Source organism: Geotrypetes seraphini, chromosome 2 (genome assembly GCF_902459505.1).
Source record: "Geotrypetes seraphini chromosome 2, aGeoSer1.1, whole genome shotgun sequence".
Classification (NCBI taxonomy): domain Eukaryota; kingdom Metazoa; phylum Chordata; class Amphibia; order Gymnophiona; family Dermophiidae; genus Geotrypetes; species Geotrypetes seraphini.
The window spans coordinates 146840156-146863738 of NC_047085.1; the positions used below are offsets into that span (position 1 = coordinate 146840156).

The 23583-nt window shown below is 40.6% G+C and overlaps 1 protein-coding gene across 2 annotated transcripts in view; it reads left to right on the forward strand.

The window, feature by feature from the left end:
* Positions 1-23583, forward strand: part of SMCHD1 (structural maintenance of chromosomes flexible hinge domain containing 1) — a 719028-nt gene that overhangs the window by 686514 nt on the left and 8931 nt on the right. For both annotated transcript variants that reach the window (XM_033933958.1, XM_033933959.1), the window contains one exon: positions 4565-4679. In XM_033933958.1, coding sequence (XP_033789849.1) covers positions 4565-4679 — 115 coding nt within the window. The remainder of the gene's footprint in view (positions 1-4564; positions 4680-23583) is intronic.

Below are 23583 nucleotides of genomic sequence, written 5' to 3' on the forward strand. Positions count from 1 at the left end.
CTTCAGGCTCTTTCCTGCAGGGATCATTTCCTGCATATTGCGGACTCCGCAGTGAGGCGGCATACTGTTCCTTCCTTTCTTCCGAACGTGGCCTCCACTTTCCATGTGAATCAGACAGTTTGGCTTTCTGCGTTTGCTTCCTTGGTTTGAAGGTCCAGGGTTGGGTACACAGATGTACACAGGCTTTTGTTGCAGTATTTGGAAGTTGCCAACAAGTTTTATCTCTCAGACCACCTATTTGTTCTGGCGGGTCCTTTCCGCAAATGTAGGCCTGCATCTAAGGCTACCATTTCCAGGTGGATTCGCACAACCATTTCCACAGCTTCCATAGTGGCAGGACTGAAGCTCCCCCTTGGGGTATGGGCTCATTTGACCAGAGGAGTTTCCTCCTCTTGGACAGAATTGTCAGTGGTGTCTCTGGATGAGATTTATAGTGCTGCTATATAGTCCTCCTTGCATACCTTCAGCAAATTTTACTGTGGCAGCCCAGTAGGATGCTGCTTTTGGTTCCTCTGTGTTGACAGCAGGCTCATCAGTCCCACCCTGACTTTTCGGGACTGCTCTGGTACGTCCCACTGGTCCTGAAATAAAGTAGGATTGTACAAGAACAAGAGATCTATATCTACTTGGGTCATCTTAAGAACTATATCAATCCGCCTAACAACCATACAAACTTTAAATCAAGAATTTTAGGGAAACTAACACAGTCTTTGCGTTAGGAAGAAACACACTACCCTGCAAATATGAATCTCCTACTAATCTTAATGCTCTGTCTGCTAAGTGGTAGCATCAAAGAGGTTAACGCTCTCTACCCACAACTACAATCAATCCACTACCCTGATCTATCAATCATGCACGTCACTAACCCACAAGAAGACAAAATAAATCACATTAATGTTATCTCAAATAAAAGAAGACACCAACGAACCCTTAAAAAAAGAACAAGGGAAGTAAAACCTATTAGAACCACTACCTACACCAAACCTATCACATCCGCATCTATTCCCTGTGCATATCTTAATACTAGATCTGTCAGGAATAAGGCTTTCCTAATTAAAGATTGGATCATCAGCAAGCAAATAACCTGCCTCTTTATAACCGAAACATGGCTATTGTCTGAAGATGATCCAATAATAATTGATCTCCTTCCAGATAATTTTAAAATCCTTACGCTAAACCGCGAAGGAAAAAAAGGAGGAGGACTAGCAATTATTCTTAAAGAAGAATTTGAGTTTGAACTATTGGATTCCAAAATGACCAACCAACTAGAAATTTTAGCCTGTAAAATCAGTAACATTCATCTAGAAGAATCCTTATCCTGCATACTATTCTATGTCCCACCAAAAAGCTGGCCAAAAGCCAAAGAGGACTTCTGTGAATTTGTCCTACATAATTCAATTAGTCCTTCCTATAATATCATCGCAGGAGACATAAACATACACCTAGATGAAGAGGACAATACAGACATGAAAGAGTTCCAAAAACTTTCTATCTCTACTTAACTACAACCTCCCTGTACCCACACAAACACACGAAAAAGGCCATCATTTGGATGTGGTAGCCTTGTCCACAAAGGAAATCCTAGACCCTGTCATCTCACTACCTGAAGGCACCTGGTGTCACAATATCTGGTCTGACCATTTTACTTATTACTTCAAGTTAATCTGGTCCCAATGAAAATTTAAAATACGTCCGATGATAAAAAGAGAACATCACACAAGAGGTTATATTAATCCAGAAGAATACTGGTCACAATATGAACTGCAAGCGGAGATAGAGGAAGGAGTCGATTTCTGGGATCACTGGACGACAACCAGCACATTCATTTTAGATAAAATTGCCCCTAAACATAATAGCAAAAGCAGTGCAAATAAGTATAACAAATGGTTTGACACCGAACTTCTAAAAATGAAACAACTAGCTAGACGACTGGAAAGAATTTGGAAAAAAACAGGAGAATTGTCAGACCGTAACAAATGGAGAGCTAACATAAAAATCTACAAACAACTGATAAAAGACAAACGAAAAGCATTCTACTCTACTAAAATCAACTTATCCTGCAATGGTTCACAAGGATTCAATACAAAAGAGCTGTTCAACCTGATTACGAATTTATTTGACACCACTCGCTACACTCTACCCGTACACAATATTAAGTTACCCTCTGCGAATGATTTAGCTCTGCACTTCGATTCAAAAATTAAAAACCTAATAAACAACTGTTCAACAAATGACCCTAGTGATCATCAAATAGCTAACATACAAGGAAATGAAACACCTGCAGATATGATCTGGAGTTCCTTTCAGGACGTAGATTGGAATAATTATACCAAACTATATAACAAATACTCTAAATCATATTGTGTCCTGGACTCATGTCCCCCGGAAATTATGAAAGCAGCACCACTAGAATCGTTGCTGCACTACTTAGCCCATAACCTAAAAAATGGGAAATTCCTCACTAATAACGGTCACATAATAACCCCAATCCTAAAAAATAGTAAAGAATCTTCAGCTCTAGTAACCAACTACAGACCGGTAGCATCCATTCCACTTATTGTAAAAATCATGGAGGGATTGGTACATACCCAATTGATGGAATATCTTAATCAGTTTTCTCTCCTACATGAAACTCAATCCGGTTTTAGACCTTTATTCAGTATGGAGACAGTAATTGCGGCTATCCTAGATAATCTGTGTCTACTATTTAGCAAGGGCCTCAATGCCCTGATCATGCAATTTGATATGAGCTCCGCCTTTGATTTAGTAGACCATGCGAAAATGCTACAATGCCTAGACGCTATTGGCATCAGGGGTGAGGTGGTTTCATGGCTTCCTTATGTCCCATATCTATCAAGTACGTTTCAATTATGATCTCTCCGATACCTGGAGCAACACATCCGGTGTGACGCAAGGGTCACCGCTATCCCCATTGCTTTTCAATGTCTACATGTCCTCACTGGGTGTGCAATTAACCCAGCTGGGGATAAAATTATTCAGTTTTTGATGGAGCATTGGATGACAGACTTCAAGCTCAAACTTAATTCAGAGAAGACAAAATTTTTTGTTGCTTCGCCACATCCGCTTGACACCAAAACACCACTATGCATCAATAAACTTAGTTACCCTATTCAGTCCACCATGAAGATACTGGGTGTAACTCTGGATCAATGCTTAACCATGAAAGACCAGGTGGACTCCTTAATCAGAAAGGGTTTTTTCACTCTCTGGAAACTTAAATCCATTAAATCATATTTTGATACCTCAGCATTCAGAATCCCTCGTACTGAGTCAACTTGATTACTGTAACATCACCTATTTAGCAATCTCCCAAAAGAATATGCGAAGTTTACAATTAATGCAAAATGCAGCGGTCAGATTAATCTTCGGGGTAAAGAAATTTGATCACGTGACACCTTACTACCGGCAGTTACACTGGCTACCGATGGAAGCACGCGTAACATTTAAGTTTGCCTGCCTCTGCTTTAAAGTACTATACGGACTAGCCCCTAAATACATAACTGACCTTTTCTTCTTCTCAGCCAACAGACAAAAGAGAAGCTCAAATTTGAACTTCATTTCCCACCCAGTTAGAGGATGTAAACTAAAAAAACACCATGAACACCTTCTCTCACATCAGATAGCATTATGGGGTAAAGATCTAGAACAATTGCTTTCGCCCACTACTTATGAGGAATTCAGGAAGAGCCTAAAAACACATCTGTTCCTGAAGTATCTAGACAGCTGACCCATACATCTCTCTCTCCTCAATAACGGTTCTCTTGACCTATCAACCACTTGCTTTCACCTCTTTTAAGTCCAATCAATTTGTACCCTCTTTTATTCTTTTGTAAACCACATAGAGCTTCACGGTACTGCGGTATATAAACTGTTATTATTATTAAGATTAGGTTCTTACCGTTGCTAATCTTCTTTCTTTTAAATTCTCACTTTATTCCAGGAACCAGCCCTATATTTGCTGATTCGCCGATTGTCTGCCTTACAAGTAACCTGGATTTCTGCTTCTGACCAGCCTTTATAAGAGTGCCATCAGACTGGGTTTAGCAATTAATTGGGAAGGGGGGGCGCTCCCTAGTTCAGGTGCCCCCTTCTGACAGTGCAGGCTGTGTCTCTTTATAGCACTGTTTTGTTGTTCAGGTTTTCAATATTTCATAACCTATTTCATTTTACATTGTTATTGCATTTGTTTATATGAGCAGAATTGATTTACTTGTCGGGGAGTTCCCCATTCTTCGTTCTCTTGTTTGTTATCCTCTGCGTATGTTCCTGGCTGCTTGAAGACTGACTGGGAGTTGCAGGGGCGTGTTCAGAGTAAGCTGTGAGGGGGAGGGGTGAAACCTTCATATGTTTGAGTCTTCCTAAAGTCCCTGGCGGGAGAAGGTAAACAACCCACTGGTCCCGGAATAAAGTGAGGATTTACAAGAAAGAAGATTAGCAAAGGTAAGAACCTAATCTTTTGTTGCAGAAGATAACCTGGATATACACTAAAATTAGAACCAAGGTTTCCATGAGATAATCTATCTTGCTTTTTGTTTTGTAAAAGGCATGACTCCAAATAGAGGTACAGATATCAGCTTTGAAGATTCAACAGTTGATATGACAAACACGCCAATTCCTACAAAACGGATGAGAAGGGAAGGTACAAAGAAAACATTTAGGTAAGATTGTATTTTTAAATCTTATTTTGAATCTGGAATCTGAATCAAAATCTTATTTTGAAAAGGAATTTGAATTATTATAGTACGTTATGAAAAATCTAAGATCAATTTTGAATAATTAAGCTGTTCTTAATTATTCAAAATTGATCTTAGATTTTTCATAACGTACTATAGTAATTCAGATTCCTTTTCTGACTATACTTTGATCTTCATAGTGCTCTGGAATAAGATAAATATTAGCATATTTTGGCCCAAGGAACGGTGTTAGTGTTTACTAATATTTCCAGACCACCTTATTGATCAATAGATCCTCCAAGGCAGTTTACAGATCAGCATAATACAAAAACATATGCAATTTGGAATACATAACTAAATCAACCAAATAACTTACAATTTTATGTGTATGATGTTTAAGTAGTTCTCTATTAGTATCTAAACTGACAGGGATGCTATTGACTTCTAAAAATGTGTTTCTGGTAAATTAACTGGTAGCCTAAATTCATAAATCTTAATGTAAGAAATCATGTACAGTTGAATAGTAGTTGCATTTTGAACTCTTTGTTTACATAAGAATATAAGGATTGCCATACTGGGACAGACCAAATGTCCATGAAGCCCAATATCTTGTTTCTAACAGTGGTTAAACTAGGTCACAGGTACCTGGCAAGATCCAAAGAAGTAAAACAAATATGCTGCTTATGCTAGGAATAAGCAGTGGATTTTCCCCAAGCCATCTCAATAATAGCCTATGGCTTTCTCTTTTAGGAAATTATCCAAACCTTTTTTAAACCCTGCAATGCTAACTGATTTCATCACATTCTTCGGCAACAAATTGCAGAGTTTAATTACACATTGAGTAAAGAAATATTTTCTCCAGTTTGTTTTAAATCTACTACTTAGTAGTATGCCCCCTCTTATGTATTTTTGGAGACAGTAAACAAGTAAGTCACATCTACCCTTTTCAGTCTACTCAGTATTTTATAGACCTCTATCATATCTCCCCTGAGCCGTCTTTTCCAAACTGAAGAGTCCTAGTTGCTTTAGCATGTCCTCATAGGAAAGTCGCCCCCATCCCTTTTATCATTTTCATCACCCTTCTCTGTACCTTTTCTAATTCTGTTATATTTTTTTTGAGATATAGTGACCAGAATTGCAAATAGTATTCAAGGTGCGGCCATACAAAGACAGGATAACATTTTCATCCTTGTTTGCCATTCCTTTCCTGATAATTCCTAACATTCTATTTGCATTCTTAGCTATCGCACACACACTGAGCTGAGTTTCAATATATCCTCAACAATGACACCTAGATTAGTGTTCTCAAGCACCGGTCCGTGGACCGGTGCCAGTCCGCAGAAATTTTCTGCTGGTCCACAGGGCCGGCACGTCATCGGGCAGAAGACAGTGTTCTTCAGCCGCCGGTCCAAGTTGCAATCAATGCACCGTCTTCGGGCCGGCTCCCTGAGTGCTGCAGTGCACAAAGCCATGGGAATAAGCTCCTATGCGTGTCCTGCGCCTGAACCGGAAGCCTTCTCTCTGACGTTGCAACGTCAGAGGGAAGGCTTCCAGATGAGGCACGGGACATGCGCGAGGAGCCGCTGCCCATAGCTTTGTGTACTGCAGAACTTAGGGAGCCGTCCCGAAGACACCGCGTTGATCGCACCATGGACTGCCCCGAAGATAACACTGGAGGGCAGGCCAGAAGGCAAGGCACAGCATGGAGGGAGGGAGACAACAATGATAGGGGGAATGATTTTATTTTTTAATTTAGTGATTGGTTTACATCTGCTGTCTGTTCAGGAAGAAATGCATTTGTTTCTTTTCCTCTGGGATTGTACTGCTTGCAGAGTCTTGCATCTTAGGTTTTGTTTGTAAATATTAGTACTTTTAGTTTTTGGTCCTGTATTTGCATGGGGTTATCTGTTTTCTGGTAGGAATGAATGTTGAAAAGCATACAATGTGCTTTGTGTATTTTAATTTTGTGGTTAACCATTATGTGTTGTTAATACGATTATATATTGTGTGTGTGTGTGTATATATATGAAAAATGAATGGAAAAAATGGTGTTACAATTATGGTCTGGGGCGGAGATTGGGTGGAGATGGGCACGACTTAGTTCAGTGTTCTTCAACTGCCGGTCCGCGGACTGGTGCCGGTCCACAAAATAATTATTTTATTTCCACTGGTCCATAGGTGTCAAAAGGTTGAAAAACATTGACCTAGATCCTTTTCCTGAACAGTCACTGCCAACGAGGAATCCTACATCACATAGCTACAGCTCAGGTTCCTCCTTCCCACATGTATCACTCTGTACTTGCTCACATTAAACATAATTTGCCATTTTGATGCCCAGTCTCACAAGGTCGTTTTACAATTTTTCACAATCTTCTTGCGATTTAACAACTTTTTATCACCCATCAAAAATCAGTTCAGCATAATTTACAAAGAAGAATGAATGTACAAGATATGAAATAACTACTATTAAAAAAAACCCATCAATGTCCAACATATTAATATCTCTGGTACTCTCAATCTTTGACTACTGCAATGCAGTCCTGCTTGGGCGTACCAAAGTACCTGATCAGGCAGATCCAAATAGTACAATATACAGCAGCAAGAATTCTGCTGGGTAAATTGAAGCAAAGAAGTGCCACTCCACTTCTGAATTTAATTTAATTTTAATTTTCTATACCGTTCTCCCAGGGGAGCTCAGAACGGTTTACATGCATTTATTCAGGTACTCAAGCAGTTTTCCCTCTCTGTCCCGGTGAGCTCACAATCTATCTAACATACCTGGGGCAATGGAGGGATTAAGTGACACTGAAGGAGTTACACTGGCTCCCGATTAAAAGCAGAGTGAAATTCAAAATCTAGTTGCTGACACACAAAATCATTCATCTTTCAGAACCTCAATACCTACTGTGTTTCCCCGAAAATAAAACCTACCCCAAAAATAAGCCCTAGTTAGATTGCCCCTGAAGCCCCTCCCGAATATCCCTAACACTCCCCGACTCCATCCCTGGATTCGCCAGCAGCAGCACTCCCCCGCCATGCAAATGAACCCTTCCACCCATTCCCCTGCGCAGCACCTTTCCATCTCTCCCTCCTATCTGAACCCCACTTACCCTCCCACTTGTGAGACTGACATACCGCCTTCCAAACAGCAGCATCGGCAGTATTTTAAACAGGCTGCTTTGTGGTCTTCTTCCGCTGGGTCCTACCCTCTGCCATATCATCATGATGTCATCAGCAATGCAGCACAGGGAAGGCCCCGATGGGAGAAGGCCATGAAGCAGCCTGTTTAGAGTGCTGCTGATGCTGCTGTTTAGAGGGAGGTATGTTAGTCTCGCGGTGGGAGGGTCGGCGTGGTTCTACTGCATGGGGGGATGGGAAGGAGGGAGGGATAGAAAGATGCTGTGCAAAGGTTCTGCTGAACAGGGGGATGGGCAAGAGGGAGAGTTAGAAAGATGCTGCTCAAGGGTTCTGCTGCATGGGGGGATGGGAAGGAGGGAGGGATAGAAAGATGCTGCAGAGGGAAGGCACAAGGGATGGGTGAAAGAGGAGGAAAGATGTTGCACTTGTGGAGGAGAGAAACGAAAGAGGAAGAATTGGGGTAGAGGAGAGGAAGGGAGAGATGATCATTGTACATGAAAAAATAAGACATCCCCGAAAATAAGCCCTACTGCATTTTTTGGACCCAAAATGAATATAACACTGTCTTATTTTTAGGGAAACACGATAGATAGCAACCAGACTACACAGCCATACAGTGACTCCAATATAATGAAACTCCCTTCTGAAGGAATTAAAACTAGAAAAGGACACCAGAAAGTTCAAAAAGGAATAAAGACCATACTTTTCACAGACCACTTTAATTAATAATTACATTACATTACATTACTTTAGTGATTTCTATTCCGCAATTACCTTGCAGTTCAAGGCGGATTACATCCAAACTAAAACAAAAATTACATTCAAAATTTGAAGGAATAGAATAAGCGATGACATAGAATTTTTAAGGTAATATATGTTGGGTAAAGAGTTACCAAAGGGAAGTGGAGGTCTTTAGGAAATAAGAATAGGGTGAAATTATGGGTTTTAGGGGGAGTAACAATGAGGAGGAAGTAACAGCCTAACCCCCACTTGGAACACAACATGAAAATTCTCAAAAAGTAGAGTATTTGATAAAAACACAGATAATAGAAATATAATATACGACCAACTTTCCAACTCCATTTGCAATCTTCCAATGTCTCCAATCTACCTGAGACTGGTCACATCTCTCTTTTTCGTCTCTTCTGCACACCCCAAAAGGGGTAATCTCTGTCCAATGAAGTCCTAGTTGCCAGGCAGATTTCTTTCTCACATACAAAGTGTCCTGCATTAACTTCCCAAGGTCCAGTGACCTCATAGATTGTCCTGGAGATAAGACAACCAAGCCTAGAAGACCACTGGTCCACTCTAAATTCTCCTTAAGCAAATAGACAAGCAGTCTGAAATCCCAAGATGCTGACAGAAGGGAAAATGAAATTTCCTCACTAGGCCCAAAGCCTAAAAATGGTGATACAGGCATAGGCCTACAGGAGAAGCGATGGCTGAGGGGAGAAATTATAGAAGTCTATAAAATACTAAGTGGATTGGAATAAATAGGTGTGAATTGCTTGTTTACTCTTTCCAAAAATGCCTCATACAAGGACCAGGGAGCATGCAATGAAATTATTAAGTAGTAAATTAAGAACAAATAGGAAAAAAAATATTTATTCACTCAATGTATAATTAAAATCTGAAATTCATTGCCAGACAATGTGATAAATGCAGTTAGCTTAGCAGGGTTTAAAAAAGGTTTGTATAGGGGGCGGAGTTTTGCTCGCTAGAAAATGGACACGGGATTCCATTGTTCTCCTTCTCCCTGAGACTTACCGACTATTTATTCATTCAAAATCAATTTTCCATTGATATTTTGAGGTGAAAATAAGTGTGAAACCAAATTAAACTTGTTTTCAGGCAGGCAAGCTTTTACGGAAACAGCAGCAGCAGTACCTTCGAGATCAGCAAAATGATCAAAACATGACCATCCTACTCCGTCAAAAATTCCCCTGCCTAAAGACTCCGCTGAAGTTGATTGAGCAGATATGCTTGGATTTAAACACAATAAAATAAGTGTTGAGGGAAACTACTGAGCAGCTCAGTGGGGTTAAGGAGGAACTAAATAATCTATCATTATTTCCTGGGTCATCAGGCCTCTCAGTGGTACAAATTAATATCTGACATGTTGAATAAGAAACCAAATAATGGTCTTTGTGACATTTGGAGCTTTGAGATAAATCATCAGATTAATGCATCTCAATGGCCACGAAGTTGGACTTGGAGGATGAGATATACAGTGTCAGCATCTATGAGACAATCTTGGTTTTTCTTGTTGCATAGAGCAGTATGGACTCCTGTTAAGTTACATAAGTTGGATAGTTCTAAAACTAATAGATGTTGGCACTGTCATCTTGAAACAGGGACATTGGATCATTTGATGTTGTACTGTCCATTGATTAAAAAATTTTGGAAATCTATTTGAGATCGAATAAATAAATTATTGGAGAATCCTGTAGCTTTAACATACGACACAGTGTTATTTGGCACAATGATGAGAGCTAAAAGTCAAATTTTATCTCACAATAATAAACTTCTTTTGATAATGACAGGGGTTGCTATACAACTGATTTTGAGGAATTGGAAAAACTGGGACAGGTTGAGTTACAGTTTTTGGTGGGAATCATTGTGTCATATTTTTAAAATATGGATATTGGCTGTACAACATGGAAATTATAAAACATTTTTGAGGGTTTAGGAGCCGTTGATAAGTTATTGTAAGGATTGATCTCATTTTTGGTCATTTCTTTATACACATCCAGGTAGGAAGGGGGTGGGGATTCACAGGATGATTCTAAATGGATGCTTTGTAATGGATTATTAATTTGGGGCTGGGGGTTAAAGTGATTGTTAGGTACATTTATTAGTTAGAAGTGTTTGTGCTGTACTATTATTTGTGTGTATAATTGTTGTGCACTATGATTGAAAATTAATAAAGATTTATAAAAATAAAAAAATAATCTATTACACCAAATGGCAAGCTGTGTCACTCATACAGAGCAGTTGTAAAGGAGAATGTCGGGGGCTGAGGAGACACTTTTACAGTGTCAGGCTGATCATAAGAGCATAATCCGAATAACTCAGGAGCTTGAGGAGATGAAAAATAGGATCCAACGGAATAATGTCAGGCTTTTAGGTGTGCCAGAAGGGCTGGAGGGGAATAACCCAATTGAGTTTTTAATATCTTTAATTCCAGAAGTCCTTTCGTTACTTCACATAATCAACAGGGTCCAAGACCGTTAATATTCAGACTTTTGAGATTCCAACAAGTTATGGAAATTTTGTCAGCTGCAAAAGTGGCAAAAACTATAAAGTGGAGAAATTTACGTATCTTATTTCTTCCTGACTTTGCGAAGCACTCTGCCACACTTAGGAGAGAATTTTTGCAGTTAAGACCAAAGTTAAGAGAAATGGGAACAAAGTACAGGCTAATGTACCCTGCAGTAATGAAAATTACTTTTAATAACAGGAAAAGTCATTATCAGGATCCTGTTAAATTGAAAGAATTTATAAATTTGGAGCAAAGTCGTATGACTCAATAACTGGTCATGGTGTATTAAGAGTTAATACTGCTGACAGTTGGTAACAGCGGTTGATTCTATCAGACTCTTCAAGTTCTGTATAACAGTTTGAATTTATTTCCATTTACCTTTAAGAGGTCATAAATTAATTTTTAGGCATAAGTTTAAAAAAAAATGAGAAGGGGAAAAGGAAACAGCTTCATTTTCAGGATGGATTCAAAGAAAGCACAGGGAATTGTTTGTTTAATATGAAGCGTTATAGAATGGTTAATGATATCACCTTATGAGAGATAACATACTAATAAAATGAGGAGTTAACTCATCAATCCTAGCGGGTTTGGAAGCTGTGGCTATATTTACTATAAAATATATGCTTGTCAGTGAAGATCAGATGGTAATTCAGTGACAAAATAAACTGTCAGCTTCATTTCCGGTTTTGCTATGGAAGACGGCTGCAGTGAATTAATTGAGATGGTTCTCTCCGGGGTGAACTGAGCCTCACAAACTGAGTCAATTGGAGAATTTCAATGAAGATAACAGACTGACAGCTTCATTCTTAGTCTTAATATGGCAGAATGCAACAGTACATTGATTGTTTGCTTTGCTTTTCATATTTTCATGGTCTCAGATATGGCAGTGTTCCTTTCTGGTTAAGGCTGCTATAATTTTTGAGGGCATGAAATGTTAGGGTCTGGATACAGATATCTCCTTATGGGGGTTTCATATTCTAATGAAAGGAATCAACAGCTCATATATATATGGAGACTGCAGCAGTCATGTGGATGGCAATACGAAAGAAAACAGCAGGAATTGGTTTGAAAAGTCCATTTTGAAAACATCAGCTGTTTAGCAAGAGTTGAATAGATGATTTTGTAAGGACATATTGTATGTCTTATAAATAGGTTCCTATGATATTTTTGGTAATAATTTGGGGAGACAGTGAGTTTATGAATTCTTCAGTTAATATTCTAATGTAATATTATTTATCCCAGGCCAAGCAGGCAGCTTATTCTCACGTCATCCACGGAGCCCCGATGCGGACAGCCCCGCAAGCATACTTGCTTGTAGAAAACTTTAGAAGTTTCGAGTCAGCCGCACTGCGCATGTGTGAGTGCCTTCCCACCCAGCACAGGGCGAGTCTCTTCGGTTCCATGGAGCCGAGAAGTCTGTACTTTGACACTTTGCGTTGAACTTCGTTCACTTCATGCCTTCTCTCACCACGGTTTGAGTTCTTTTTAGTCACGAATCGCTGCGTTATTTTCTATTTAAAAAATAAAAAAAGAAGACTTTATTTTATTTTTCTTTGTCGACTGACTGGCGGGGCAGGCTGCTCGGCCGCAGCCTGGGGGCTTCGACTTCGCAGCAACTATCTTCCCTCTTATGTCCCGGCCAGTAACAGGCTTCAAGAAGTGTAACCAGTGCCAGCGTGCGATTTCTCTCATGGACCCACACTGCTGGTGCCTTAAGTGCCTCAGGCCTGACCATAGTCCTAAATCATGCGAGCACTGTGCTACTCTTCAACCTCGAGCCCTTAAACATCGTCGGGTTTTAGTGGAAAAACTCTTCAGGATGGACTCTTCAGTGACACCCTCAACCTCGAGTGCTGCCTCGGTTCCACCTTCCATCAAGGGTTCTCCTGCTTCCACGACTTCGACCTCGAGTCTCATCAGACCTTCCTCATTCGGATCATCTTTGGCCTCGAGTACACCTGCTTTGTCTTCTCCTGAGCTTCCCTTGGGTCAGATACCTAAGCAGAAGGTTCCAGTGGTGGTCCTCAAGCACTCCAAGACCTCCAAGTCGAAGCACATCTCCACTGCCACCTTAGAGCCTTTAGCCTCAGCAAGTGGTCCAGTTTCAGGATCCACATTTGCAGGCTTCTTTCCAGCATGTTGGAGCAGCAATTTGTTTAATTACTGAGCAAATACGGTTCTGCCTCGACTATGCCTCCTGTAATCCAGCCTGGGCAATCAGCAGTCTCCCACGAGGTCGAGTCCCTGCCTATGCCTGGAGCTGAAGCTTCACACTCTGTGCAAGGAGCCGAGTCTTTGCGAGTGTCTGGTCTGGCAACAACACACTCTATGCAAGGAGTAGATTCTTTGCGAGTGTCTCGACAGGAATCCTCACACTCCATAAAAGGAGCAGAGTCTTTGGGAGTGCTTTGAGATTCCTCGATCCAAACCACTTAGTTTCTACAGCTTCTAGCCCTATTCATTCACCAGCAGCATTGCCTGTTTCCATACATAGGGCGAAGTCTCCTCGATCTTACTCGAGACCTGCTTCCAGACACCACTCTCGTCGTCAATCGAGGCCCTCATCAAGACATCCATTGAGGCACAGGTTTTCTTCCAAAGAGCAGCCTTCCTCATCCAGGCCTCATTCCAGACCTTCCAGCTCTTTGAGGCCTCCAACTCCTCGATCAAGGTCACCGCTTCTAGACCCTGAGGACTCAGCTGCTTTCATTGCCTCCTCCAAGTCTCCATATTCTTTGGATTGCCACTTCTCCAGAGAGGCTTCACCTTTGTTCTCCACTCGAGGCGTCTTGAGGTCATCGAGCCCCTCTGAAGGCAAGGCCTTGGCGGATCAGCTATCTTTCTCTTCCTTCCTGGAAATTCAATTAGATGCTGGTTCTAAATACTCTAAGGAGTATATAGAGGTAATGCATCTGCTTCAACTTCCTGCAGAGTCACTTAAGCTCCCTATTAACCGGCTTTTGTCTCAAACTTTCAGACAATGTCTGTAGACTCCTTATGCTATACCTGCTATTCCAGGCAAGTTGGAATCGAGGTATAGAACTCTACATTGCAAAGGTTTGAGATTTCACAGTTATCTCACCAATCCCTCCTTATGGAGTCCTCGTTGAAAAGAATCCATCCTTCCAGGGTCTATGCTGCAGTTCCTCCTGGAAGAGAGGGTAAGACCATGGACAAGTTTGGACGTCGTCTTTATCAAAATGCTATGATGTCTTCCAAAGTCCTCAACTACAATTTTGTATTTATTACTTATCTCAAGTTCCTCATTGATATTTTTCCAGGCTTTCTGAAGAACATGGATCAACATAGGCATTTTGAGTTCCAAGAAGTCACTGCTACTTTGTCACAACTCAGATTATATCTTCTCCAGTCATCTTATGATGCCTTTGAAATATCTGCTTTCTCTGTAGCGATGCATCGCTTGGCCTGGCTTCACGCCATTGACATGGACCCTAATCTTCAGGACCATCTGGCTAACATTCCTTGTAAGGGCAATGACCTCTTTGATGAATCCATAGAGGCTAAGAAATTGTCTGAACATGAAAAATCATTTGCTTCTATTGTCAGACCAAAGCCAAAACCAGCTCCTGCAAAATTTTCACGCCCTTCTCCAGTTTTCCAGAGGTGTTATACTCCAAGGGTGGCTCCTTACACTCGAGCACCTCCCAAGAAACCACAGCAGCAGAAGCAACAGAAACCTCAGCCTTCTGCTGAGCCTAAGGCTGAGTAGCCTTTTTGACTGTTTAACACAGAGCATAATCTCCTTAGTTCTGCCTATGTCTTCCCCTCTTCCCATAGGAGGTTGTATCCATCATTTTTACCATCGATGGGAGACCATTACATCTGACCTCTGGGTGCTGTCAATAATCAGGAAGGATACTCTTTTCATTTCACTCAGGTTCCACCAGAGCTGCCTCCAAGAGAGTATCCTTCCAATCCATCCCAGACCGCCCTTCTTCAGGAAGCTCATGCTTTACTTCGTCTCCATGCCATCGAATAAGTTCCTCTGGAACAGCAGAGCAGGGGGGTTTTATTCCCGTTACTTTCTAGTTCTGAAGAAGACGGGAGATCTGCGACCCATTCTGGATCTCAGGGCTCTCAACAAATTTTTAGTCAAAGAAAAATTTTGCATGTTGCCCCTGGCGACCCTTTGCCCCCTTCTAGATCAGAATGATTGATTATTAGATCTCAAGGAGGCTTATACTCACATACCCATTCATCCGACCTCCCGTCAATACCTCAGATTTTGGGTGGAGAATCTGCATTACCAATACAGAGTGCCACCCTTTGGCCTGGCTTCATCTCCCAGAGTGTTTACCAAGTACCTGGTGGTGATAGCAGCAGCTCTAAGGAACCATGGTCTTCAGGTGTTTCCCTACCTAGACGACTGGCTCATCAAAGATTTAACATCTTGGGGTTATTGTAGCAACCCAACGGACTATGTGGTTCCTACAAAGCTTGGGATTCGAAATCAACTTTCCCAAATCCCAACTTCAGCCCTCTCAGAATCTACAGTTCATCGGAGCTGTTCTGGACACTATCCAACTCAGAGCATTCCTTCCTCAACAATGTCTGGATGCTCTTCTTCAACTGTCATGCATTTTCTTCCCGCTCTTCAATCTCAGCAAGACACATGATGGTCCTCCTAGGTCACATGGCATCCACAGTACACGTGACTCCTTTTGGCAGACTTCACGTCAGAATTCCTCAGTGGACCCTGGCATTTCAGTGGACGCAGGCTTGCGAACCACTCTTTCGATACATTACATAGAAAAATAGAAGATGATGGCAGAAAAGGGCTACAGCCCATCAAGTCTGCCCACTCTGCTTACCCACCCCCTGTCTATGCCCTAATGACCCAATTTTCTTATCTTGACCCTCGTAGGGATCCCACATGGGTATCCCATTTATTCTTAAAGTCTGGCACGCTGTCTGCCTCGATCACCTGCACTGGAAGCTTGTTCCAATGATCAACCACTCTCTCTGTGAAGAAATACTTTCTGGTGTCGCCATGAAATTTTCCGCCCCTGAGTTTGAGCGGGTGCCCTCTTGTGGCCGAGGGTCCCTTGAGAAAGAAAATATCATCTTCCACTTCGACACGTCCCGTGAGGTACTTAAATGTTTTCATCATGTCTCCCCTCTCCCTACGTACCTCAAGAGTGTAGAGCTGCAATTTGTTCAGTCTCTCTTCATACGAGAGACTCCTTCGTTGAGACAGTCTCTCCGCTGGTGGTTGCTCTCTTCCAATCTCTCCAGAGGCTTTCTGTTTCAAATGCCCCCTCACGACAGATTCCTCGACAGATTCCTATTCTTAGGGGGGCTCATCTCAATGGTCTCCATACTCAAGGCCACTGGACCAGCACAGATCATTAGTGTCACATCAATCTGTTGGAACTCAGAGCGATCTTCAGTCTCTCAAAGTTTTTCAACATCTTCTTCAAGACCAGGTAGTCCTCATTCGGACGGACAACCAAGTCGCCATGTTCTATGTCAATAAACAGGGAGGAACAGGATCTCCCTTCCTTTGTCAAGAAGCTCTGAAGGTTTGGGACCGGGCAATCGTCCACAACACCTTCCTGAAAGCTGTCTACATCCAAGGGGCGAAAAACTGTTTGGCAGACAAATTGAGTCGTCTTCTGCAATCTCACGAATGGACACTCAATTCCTCGCCTTTTCATCACATTTTTTCTCATGGGGAACTCCTCAGATAGATCTCTTTGCATCTCCCCACAACCACATACTGCCTCAGTTCTGCTCCAGGATATATTCTCCTCATCACCTCGAAGCAGATGCTTTTCTACTGGAATGGACGAATCACTTTCTGTATGCATTCCCTCTCATTCTCAAGACTCTTGTCAAGTTGAAGAATGATCATGCCATCATGATTCTGATAGCTCCTCGGTGGCCGAGACAACCTTGGTACTCCATTCTACTTCAACTCAGCAGCAGGGAGCCATACCTTCTACCAGTTTTTCCGTCTCTGCTTACACAGAGTCAAGGGTCTCTACTTCATCCCAACCTGCAGTCTCTGCACCTGACAGCTTGGTACCTTTCAACATAACTCCTCTTCAGTTTTCTCAACCTGTGAGAAAAAGGATTTTTCAATGTTAAACCTCTTCTCAAACCGCCTCCAGTGATTTGGGTTCTCAATGTTGTTCTTCCTCAATTGATGAAACCTCTGTTTGAACCAATGTCTACGGCTCATCTAAAGTATCTCATTTAGAAAGTGGTGTTTCTCATTGCCCTCACATCTGCTCGAAGAGTCAGTAAGCTGCAAGCTTTAGTTGCTGATCCACCTTTCACAGTCTTCCATCATGACAAGGTGGTCCTTCATACTCACTAAATTCTTACCTAAAGTGGTTTCAGAATTTCATCTCAACCAATCCATTGTTCTTTCAGTGTTTTTTTTCCAAAGCCACATTCTCACCCTGGAGAATCAACTCTTCATATTCTGGACTGTAAAAGTGTCTTGGCCTTCTACTTGGAACGCACCAAACCACACAGAACTGCTCCTCAACTTTTTGTCTCCTTTGATCCGAACAAGTTGGGACATCCAGTCTCTAAGCATACCATCTCCAACTGGATGTCTGCTTGTATCTCTTTCTGCTATGCCCAGGCTGGACTACATCTACAGAGTCAAGGCGCAGCCCATAAAGTCAAAGCCAAGGCGGCTTCAGTAGCTTTCCTCAGATCCACTTGTATTGAGGAAATTTGTAAAGCTGCCAACTGGTCATCAGTTCATACTTTCACCTCTCGTTATTGTCTGGATGTTTTCTCCAGATGGGATGGCCATTTTGGTCAGAGAGCATTACAAAATTTATTCTCCTAAGCTGCGAACCCTCCCACCATCCCATTCGGGTTAGCTTGGAAGTCACCCATATGTGAGAATAGGCTGCCTGCTTGTCCTGGGATAAATCACAGTTACTTACCGTAACAGTTGTTATCCTGGGACAGCAAGCAGCTATTCTCACAATCCACCCACCTCCCCTGGTTGGCTTCTCTGCTAGCTAACTGAACTGAGGAGACTCACCCTGTGCTGGGCCGGAAGGCACTCGCACATACTCAGTACGGCTGACTCAAAATTTCTAAAGTTTTCTACAAGCAAGTATGCTTGCGAGGCTATCCGTGGATGACGTCACCCATATGTGAGAATAGCTGCCTGCTATCCCTGGATAACAACTGTTACGGTAAATAACTGTGCTTTATTCAATATTCCTGAGTGCATAATTTATATTTTATAGGTTATATTAAATAAGCTGTATTAGAAGTAACAGGTTGTTTTTCCTTTGCTAGGGATCATCCTATAAGATATATTGTTCTAAGGAAATTCTGACCTTATTTATATATGTTTATATATATTTATTATACTTTGTAATATTTAATTTTAAAAGGGAAGGGACCTTTATTTTCTGCATGTCATTTTATGGATGGTTATAAATTAAGGATGAATGAAAATAGTTTAGGGAAGGTGTTAATTGCGGTAGGGTTTTTGGTGGTAAATTAATTTCTTGGAGTTATTAATAATACAAATTTGATTGCAGCTTCTTAATGTATAGGGGCTTCATATAATAATAATAATTTTTATATACCGCCATACCTAAGAGTTCTAGGCGGTTTACAACAATCAATCACAGTACAAATAATGCAATAGATACACTACAAATGCATACATCGGATTAAAATCTTCTAAAGATTCTGCAGATTTGATTACTATGACTGATTTATAATTAATAATTATTTTTGTATCTACTTAGGTTAATTTAAAGTTGGGAATTGATTTAGTTTTGGGAATGAATGGGAGGGGAAGGTTGGGTCTATTAATTCGACCCAAGTTCACCATGATATTTTATTTTAGGGGGCTAGAGGAGGTTAGGGTTCCTGGATGTGTGGGGTATTATTTTAGATATTTTAAACAGGGTAAACTTGTGTATTTAATTTGTAAGTCGCATATATATCTTTTATTAATGTAATGGTATTTAAAAAATTTTCTTTAAATGTTAATGGTCTCAACCATCCCGTTAAGAGGAAAAAAGTATTGAATTTCCTTAAAAAACAAGAGGCAGATGTTTGCTGTATACAGAAAACACACTTGTCATCTATCATGGCTGCCAAGTTGGAAGTGGGCTGGGTTTTTATTCTTCTGCAGTGGGGAAAAAGGCTGGGTGGCTATCCTGATCAATAGGCAATGTTCTGCTGTATTTGGTAAGCCCAAGCTGATCCTATGGGCAGATGGCTTCATGTGGAAATGACTTCAGGAAATGATACCCTGACACTTCTTAATATTTAGGCACCTAATTCAAATCAGGCCGAGTTCTTTAAAAAACTCCAGCAATAAATTCTGTCATTGGTTACATCTAAATTAGTTGTGGTCAGAGACTTACTTCAATGCTGTCATGGATCCATTATTGGATAAACAACCTAGTAAGCAACTAAAATCACTAGTCTTGACAATCTTGTCTAGTCATGTGGATTGAAAGATATATGGAGGCTTTTTCATTTTAACGCTTGTGAATTTTCTTTTTGCTCTCATGTTCAATCATTTTCAAGAACTGATTACATTTTTGTTTCAGATAATTTAACTTAACAGGTTACAAAGGCTAACATAGATCCGATCCTTTTGACGGATCATGCTGGCATTTGGATTGAATATCAGTTTAATGAAGCAGATTCTATTAGACCTGTTTTGAGATTTAATAATACATTGCTTGCAGATTCAAACTTTCTCAAGGAAATTCAAATGAAAATGAATGAATATTTTCAGCTCAGCATCTCAGAGGAAATCTCTTTGGGAACAATTTGGGATGCTTTCAGAGCTACAATGAGAGGGCAAATAATTTCGTATTCAGCACATATCAGGAAATTGCTAAAATCAGAATTTTCAAATTTGAAACAAAATATTTTGACTTTAGAATTACAATTGGCCTCAAAATGGGATCAGGAAACTTTAAATGCCCTGTTGAAAGTTAAATATAAATATAATGAGATTTCCTCACAGTTGGCTAGGAAAGATTTGTTTTCTCAACAGGCTCTGTATTATGGAAACTCGAATAAAGGGGGGAGATTATTGGCTAATTACCTTAAAGCAAAAAAGAGAAAAGCTAAAATTGTGGCTATTAATGATGATAAGGGTAAAATTCATACCCAAATTGGTAACATTTTAAAACAGTTTTTGGGTTATTATAAAGCTTTATATTCTTCTGAGCTTTATTCAAACAAAGAAATTGAGGTTTAGAATTTTTAAAGTTAATTCATGGGCCAAAAATTCCCGAGCATAAAAAAGGAAATCTTGAAGCATCTATATCACTTAGGGCTCCTTTTACTAAGTTGCGATAGTTTTAGCGCACGCGCTAGATGCTAATGCCAGCATTGAACTGGTGTTAGTTCTAGCCGCGTAGCACAGGTTTACTGTGCGCTAAAATTCTGTGCACACTAAAAATGCTTTCACAGCTTAGTAAAAGGAGCCCTTAAGGAACTACAGGCAGAATTGAAGTCCCTCAGATTTGGATCTGCTCTGGGTAGTGATGGATTCACGGTGGAGTTCTTCAAATCATTTCAAATTATACTTTTACCTCATCTTCTAAATTTATATCAATCACAACTAACTATAAAGGTTGTATTTCAGGTTTTATGGCAGAGTCTTTAACTATTGTTTTGCCAAAGCCAAATAAAGATCCCATGTTGGTTTCAAACTACAGGCCTATTTCTTTAATTAATGTGGATGGAAAACTTTTGGCTAAGTTATTGGTTCTAAAATTAGCTTAGGCTCTCCCTTTTATGATTGGTATGCACTAGTGCTGCCCAATTCAGGAAAAAAAAATTTGATTCGATTCAGCCTACTGAATTGGTTTTTCGATTCTATTCTATTCGATTTTCCTGCTCAATTGGATGTTTTATTTTTTCAAACATCCTGGTGGGTTTATTTTATATCCTCTTTACCCCCTTTGCCTTCTCCTAAACACACTGGCGCTGTGGTGTAAACAAAATAAACAAACAAAAAGACTTTTCCTCTCTGTTAAATCCTAGCTCACGTTTGCGGTCTAACACCGGCTCTGGCAGGATACACATTTCAAATCTGACATATTGTAATTACAAAATGGAAAATAAAATTAGTTTTTCTAACTTTTGTTGTCTGGTCATTATTCAAATCTTGTTGGTCCCAGGCTCTGGTTATCTTCTGTTAACTTGCTTGCCAGGGTCTTCTTCTTTCTTCTTTCTCCGTTCTAACCATCCATCTGGCATTTCTGTCCTCCCCTTCCGTTTCCCTTCCCTCCTCCGGAGGTCTGGCATCTTTCTTTTTTTTCGTCTCTATCCACAGATCCACCTTTTCTTAACTACCTTTCATCCAGCATCTCTCCCTCCTTCCCCACCACCCCAGGATCCACAATCTCTCCCTTTCTTTTCCCAACTACCGCCTATCCAGTATCTCTATTCCCCCCTCCACACCATCCCTTGTGTCCAACTTCTCTCCCTTTCTGTTCCTTCCCTAACCTAAATCCCATTGTCCATCATCTCTCTCCTTCTCCTCTATTTTTAGACCCATTATTTCTTCCCCCCCCCAAAGTCCGGCATATGCACATCTCTTTGAACCCCCCTTCCCTCCCTCCGTGTACTTCTACACCAGGGCCCCCCTCCCCTGAAGGTCTGTCCCCCCTGAAGGCCTGTCCCCCCATCCCTGAAGGCCTGTCCCCCCTTTGAAGACCTGCATGTATTCCCTGAAGGCCTATGCCACCATCCCTAGCCTGTCCCCCCCTTTAAAGGCCTGTTCCCCGTTTGAAGGCCTGCACCCCCCCAAGGCCTGTCCCATCCTCTGAAGGACTGCCCCCCCAGGCCAGCCTGTCCCCTCCCTTAAATAATAATAATAATAACTTTATTCTTATATACCGCCAACAATCTTGCGACTTCTAGGCGGTTTACAATAAAGAGAAACTGTACATACAGCGAATTACAGAGTATTGCAGTGTACTTCTGATAATGGGAACATTAATGATAATAACAACAGTTCGTATGCTGCAGGGCCTTGAAGTGCCATGCGGCTTACAAAGAATTGGAAAAATTCCATAAATTGAATGGGGTATTCATAGTTTGTGATTGGGGGTTAACAGTTTACAAATTCAGTTTTGGGAATGATATTGCGAAGGGGGCTATTGTCCTGGTTCGTTACCTAGGTGTTTCGAGAACAGGTACGTTTTTAGGTGTTTTCTCTCTTTGGATGCAGAGAAGGCCTTTGGTCGTGTAGAATGGACTTTCATGTATCAAGCGATGGCTTGGTTTGGTATAGGATATGGATTTATACAAATGATTCAAACCTTGTATAACTCCCCTTCTGCCAGATTATATATTCAAGTTTCAAGTTTATTAGTTTTTAATATTCCGATCATAAAACGAATATCTGACCGGTTAACAATAAAATTTAAAATAGGTAGAAGGGAGAATAGTTAGGTGTATTGAATATTTAGAGTAAACATATATAACGTATACAGACAAACTAGAAAGTGAGGATAAGTGGGGAGGTGAGGAAAAGTTACATAATATTAGAAGAAATGAGATAGAGGGAAGGAGTAGAACAAGAGGGATGAGGGTATATGGTAAAAGTGATATGCGCTGAAGAAAAATAATACATTTTCAGAGCGTTTTCTCTGGAGAGGGGAGTTAGGCAAGGATGTCCTTTATCTCCTTTACTTTTTGATATTGTTCTGGAAACCTTGTTGGCTATAAAACAGGCAAAGGAGATACAGGGAATTCCTTATACAGGTCGGGAATATAAGATCTGTGCTTATGCAGATGATATTTTGCTTCATTTGAAGAATCCTGAATATACCATACCGCATTTACTGGAATTGATTGATAGATTTGGCAAATTTTCTGGATACAAAATAAATTGGAGCGAATCGGAGGTTCTTCCATTAAATGTGCATTGTATAAAAGGATTATTTTATCCATTCCCATTCCTTTGGAAGGAAGAGGGTATAAAATATTTAGGTATCATGATTCAAAAAACATTGAAGACACAGTGAACAATAAATGAAAAATCCTTATTGCTGAAAGTCAAAGAAATGTATGAGCATTGGAACCCATTATATCTTTCCTGGTGGAGGAGAGTCCAAAATATTAAGATGATGATAATGCCTGTAGTTGCTACTAAATGAGTATGTTGCCGGTTTATTTCCAAGGATCCTTTTATAAGAAATTAAATGGAATTCTCACTAAATTTATTTGGCTGGGTAAAACTGCTAGAATAGCTTTAATATCTTTGCAAAAACCAATTGCGGCGGGTGGGGTAAATTTTCCAAATTTCTATTGGTACCATCAAGCTTTTATTATGCGGCAGGGTATGTATTAGCTCCTTCCTGAAATCATGGAGCATCTTCCGGATTAAAGTTTCAGAATGTGTGGAAACCATTAACGAAATATTGTAAAGATTAATTTAAAATTGGTTCCCTTATATTATTTGTTAATTTAAGGTGCAGGGAGGGGGGTATTTTATTATCA